The sequence below is a fragment of the Aegilops tauschii genome, chromosome 5 (assembly GCF_002575655.3).
Source record: "Aegilops tauschii subsp. strangulata cultivar AL8/78 chromosome 5, Aet v6.0, whole genome shotgun sequence".
In the NCBI taxonomy this organism is placed as follows: Eukaryota; Viridiplantae; Streptophyta; class Magnoliopsida; order Poales; family Poaceae; genus Aegilops; species Aegilops tauschii.
The window spans coordinates 226428205-226433326 of record NC_053039.3 but is presented as its reverse complement, the minus strand read 5'-3'; the positions used below and the strand labels follow the sequence as shown (position 1 = coordinate 226433326).

The 5122-nt window shown below is 44.2% G+C and overlaps 1 protein-coding gene across 1 annotated transcript; it reads right to left on the bottom strand.

The window, feature by feature from the left end:
- Window positions 1-2499: 2499 nt before the first annotated feature.
- Window positions 2500-3556, bottom strand: LOC109781949 (NDR1/HIN1-like protein 1). The gene has a single exon (XM_020340536.4). It carries the CDS (start codon window positions 3351-3353, stop codon window positions 2727-2729), a length of 627 nt encoding a protein of 208 aa, XP_020196125.1. The 5' UTR covers window positions 3354-3556; the 3' UTR covers window positions 2500-2726.
- Between the last annotated feature and the right edge of the window lie 1566 nt (window positions 3557-5122).

Genomic DNA, 5122 nt, shown 5'->3' with positions numbered 1-5122 from the left:
GGAGACGTGCACCAATAATTTGACAGGATAAGATGTTTGTGAAGTATGAAAAATTATGACCTAAGCAAAACTTTTATTTACATATATTCATACATACTTTGAATTTTAGAAACATGCATTGCACGTATATAGTTAGATCTTAATTTTCTTTATTATTCAAAATGCTTGTACCCACTAGATTTCATTTTTTTTTTACCTTGAAGGAGTATTATATTACTATTATTTGGAATCCACCTTGATCCTCCACTTCTATTTTTCCTAGGCAACTTCGCATGGAATTAGGATCACTTAATAAGGTTCTGGTTTCTTTTTCAAATTCACTTGCTTTATGCATGAACCTATTATAGATTTGTTGGTGTTGATTTGCAGTAAGAGCAAATGTAATATTGTTCTCATCAATTTCTTTCATAGCATCTGTAATGCGTTATAACATCAGTTTCATTGGATTGGAAAAGGTGATAAACATGCAACCATTCTTACTCGATGATATGAATACTTTAGGAGCAATAGTGGCATTTGTTTGCACATTAGTATTCCATTATGTAGTAAAGGATATGGTCTGGTAGTCATTCTTTATCGTTATAGTTATTGTCAAATGGTGGAATATTGCCGCCTAGTAGCTCTGGTTCATGTGTGTGCGAAAAACAATGTAAAATCATTTTTGTTGCTGTAGAATCTCATGAGTCGTATGAAAAAGAAGGCTAGGATATTTATATTTTTTTAATTGTTCAGCTGCTTGTGTTACAGATCTGGGCATACCTTTTGTTTGAGATAAATTTGGGCATAAATTGTCACAAATAAATGGGTGGCGTTGGGTCAAGGTTCAGGAACCCAGGGGCATCATGCTTCTTTTGAGCCACATGGGGAGAATTACATCCATGTATTAGAAAAACTAGGTGCCCGCTTAAACAGAAAAAATACAACTCTTGCTGACCGGGAGCTTCATGGTAGTGGCTAGAATTTAATCAGAGATCCATGTACAAGTTGATTGTTATGAAACCATGCGATGGAATCTTGATGTTGACAATGTCCAGAAATCTGATTCGTCAGAGACAAAATCCAACCTTAATTCCCCCATTCAGATCATGAAATATTGGGGTTAACAGTTTGCGATGTAAGATGGGTTGAGATCTGCTATACGTTAACTTTCTTTTGTTCAAATGTTTTCTTTTGTTTTGAAACCTTAATGTTTTCTGTTGTGGGGCTAACAAGCAAGAAAAAAGTTACATGCAATGAGTTCCCAATCTTGAAATATTGAAGCATATCTTGGAACGACGGAGTTCCCAATCTTCATGGTAGATGATGGGACACTAGATGCTGAAGTTGCTTATTGTCTCGCGTAGAACAATAGCATGTCCTTATTTTTTGCTATGTTTTGCCCATGTTGATTACGATGGCATTGTTTTGAACATTCTATCTGTGTTGATAAAAAAGGAGATGATTTGGTATGCCCTCCTTGCAGAGGATCGAGCCTGGTCGGTTGGTTTTTGGTTGGTGTTGTTGAGACGATCCAAGCCACCAGCAATTCGAGCTTGTCTTCATGGTGTGTAATTATATTTAGGTAGACAAAATCCCCTGATGATAGCCCAAAAAGAAGATTCGGCGTGACATGGAGATAAAGTGTTGCGTGCGGCAGGAAAGAGACAAACATATTCAGAAATCCAAACCACCAGGATGATAGTTGCGAGATGGCGATTGGATGGTGCTGACACATCTTGCTAGCGAGGAGGCTGTTTGCCGAAATTGGACTTTGGATTGTTATAAAATTTCAGTTTAGACCAATTCTTGTTAAACATAACATGTTATTGTGACAACTATTATGGAAAAAATTGATTTAGATAATCAAAATGATGAAGAAATTCCTAAACTTACGTGCGTTGCACGTGCACCCTTTCCAATTTGAAGGGCTGCTTATCGGTTTTAAATCTTGAAGTTTGCACGGTCACTAATATGACCATGCTATTTTAGAGTGATAACCTTCATTTCAGGCAGTAATGAAACTTGAAATGCCAGTTGACTAACAGTTATAAACACCAAGAATACTGGTTGATGTTAATGGAAATTATGATTAGCGATGATTCATTTTATGCTCTGGTGGAACGGGTCAAGCCGGTTTGCGCGGTGAGTATTGTCCGTTACTTATTTTCATACTAACTACATATATTGTTTGTGCAGGATGGATATGAGTTGAGAAAGCAGTTTTTATTATACTTGCTAAAACATCGTGGGAATGAAGCTAAAGACAACTTTCCGTATATTGTGAAAGAATTTCTTAAGCGTATAACCTAGATATTAATAATTTTATAATAGATGTTTAGTTGGAACTCCATTAAGTTTGTTACAAGGACATGCCGTTAATTTTTCTTTTTGGCAATTTACATTGCAAAAATGTACTTTAATTATTAAATAATTGTGTCTGTGTTATATTGTCTGTACGTGTGAAATTTAACTGTACGTGTGAAATTTAACATGCATTATTTTTATATAACTCTTGCAAACTATTTCAAGAGCTCGTGGCAACGCACGGGCATTGTACTAGTCGTGTTAACTTCTCCTAAGTAAACGGTAAACCATGCACCCCTGCTTTCACTTATAACCCCACATAATAGAGTAATTATTACCACCGATCTGTGCTTCTGCGGTCACTATGGAGTATGGAGTGGACACAAGCCAAGAAGAAACTACCTCTTGCCGGCGACCAGACCGCCGGAGCTAGCTGTGATAAACTAGACCTCTACGTGGCAGCCAGTGGTTTTCTGGAACTTGAACCCGCTTGCCTCTGGTGCGCCGTTTCCGCTGACGGTCTCGAGCAAGGCCTGGCAGGTGACGAAGAGGTGGTAGTGGCCAGAGATCCAGCTGCCGACCTTCCACCTGACGCGGCCGTCGATCTTGACATGGAGCACGAGGTGGCCAGCCTGGCAGTCCTGGGAGATGGCGCTGGCGAGGTACGGCGCGAAGGGCACGTTGGGCCCGTCGAGCACTGGTGACCATACGTCGACGTCGCCGTGGCCCTGGTAGACCGCCGGGAGCGAGGCGGCGACGGTGATCTGCTGGTCCTTGTAGGAGGCGTAGACGTCGAGGCGGTCGTAGTAGACACCGACGCGGTCGTTGGGGTTGCGGGAGGCGACGGTGACCTGGAGGGAGGTGGAGAGGAGGCCCGTGGAGTTGGAGAGGTCGAGCTGCCGGAGGGAGGCGTCCTGGAGGAAAAAGCCCGGGTGCGTGGGGCGGAGCACCAGGTAGACGATGAGGGCGATGACGGCGAGGATGAAGGCCAGGCCCAGGAGCACTTTCAGGAGGCGCCGGCAGCCGTTCCGGAAGTGGTCGTGGTGGTGGTTGCCGCAGTCCTTGCCCATGGCTAGCTGTCTGCTTTGGTCAGTTGGTTCGCGTTTGTGTCTCCGATGAGCTCTTATTCTCTGTAATGAGAGGAGGAAGGAAAGGTGTGGTGCTGGGGCAGAGTAAGCTGGTCTTACGGCCGGGTCACACCATTAATAGGCTCTCTCCTCTGAGTCCCACGGTCATGGTGGGGGCTGCTCAGCGACCATAACGTAAACCTGCTTCTTTTTTTTACTTAGCTTCTTGAACCTCTTTGGAGCTTAGCACAGTGTACGCAGGCAGGACGGATTAGAAAGCAGAGTTGGCACGTAGTGGGTTGATGGATGGATTATAAAATCGTTGCGTTGGAGAAGAGAATAGAAGCGTGCAAAAGACAGAGAAGACGGTGCAGAATCTTTGGCACGTATCGGGGACTCGATTCGTTGGACTCGACCTGCCTGCCACCGCCAGATGTGTACTCCGCAACTGCGCATGTGTTTGTCTGTCTGGTGTAGGCAAGTAGGAGTGGTAGAAGGTGCCAATCATGTCGCCGATTCCGACGTAACGGAACGGCGATTTCTTTACTGTATTTATTTTCGGGTTTGATATGTGTCCTAAATCGCAGCAGATGGTCAATGAGTCCAAGCTGCTCTTGGTTGACTGGTCAAGGTACCTGGTAATGGTGAGTAATAAACAGATAAAAGGGAGATAGTACTCGACTCGGGAGGATCTCCTACGCAGAACCAAGAATCATAAACGTTCTCGCTAAATCAACAAGAAACATGGTGAAATCTGTAGGCCCAAAGCAGGTTTCCGCGCGCGTTCGTTGACGTGCATGTGCGCCACATCCACGGGGAGTTGAAACGTGCGGAACCAAGAAACTTCGTGCGCGCCGACCACCCAGGGCTACACGTACTCGGCGAGCGCATGTGGGGGACAACGCGGAGGTAGTGCTAAACAAAGGCGCAATTTCTGCCGGCGAAGCCCTTTGGGCAAAATGTCAGCACAGACAAACACATGCATCGCAGCTCAAGTGAGAAGAAGACCCGTTCAAAAACGCAGTACACAAGACATTTGGTGGGCTGTTTTGTAGATTTGAAGCTCTGCTCGCCCCTAAGCGACCCGTCAGGGCTCGCAGAACTATGCCTTACTTCAGGTCGATTCGCTCGTCTCTAGAGCCTCGTGGATCCGCAACCCTCTAGCATGAAGGACTTAAAAAAACAAAAAGCATGATACAAGGGTAAAAGATAAAATAGATGAACGAAAATGTAATTGATAGATTGATTCAATTGGTATTGTTTAATCAGCCGTCAGCTCTTATATTTATGTGAGGTGGCCGGGCTTCCCGTATAAATAAAAACTCATCTGGATTAAGAAAAGTACATCAATTCGCGTCATAAAACCTAGGTCTTTCCCAAGCAAGACTCATGCACGGATTCGCAGCACCCTTGTGTCCTGCTCTTTGTCGTGGCTGTAGAAATCGAATACTAATACTGATGGAGTCAAGTCCAACATCAAATTTGTTCTTCTCAACTAGCCGAATAACCAAACGCGGGTCATTTCTCCATCTAAGGCACTCTTGATGACTCTACGAGCCATCTTTAGCTTCGGGTAGGAATACAGCGTGTGGCATGCTGAATCATTTGGGTCTTGTCATGACTCTGCAGGTTGCATACTAACCCGGATCACGATGACTCCAAAGGCAAAGTTATACGTCTCGACGATGCGCACACCTTTCATGTTGGGAAACTTCTTCCTTTGAGGCCATCTTTAGGGCGTTCTGGTGCAGGTCTCCACATGTTGTTCTCAG

Bases quoted from the DNA above. Each gene is read 5' to 3' on its own strand.
- LOC109781949 (XM_020340536.4), bottom strand. From the start codon at position 3,353: ATGGGCAAGGACTGCGGCAACCACCACCACGACCACTTCCGGAACGGC.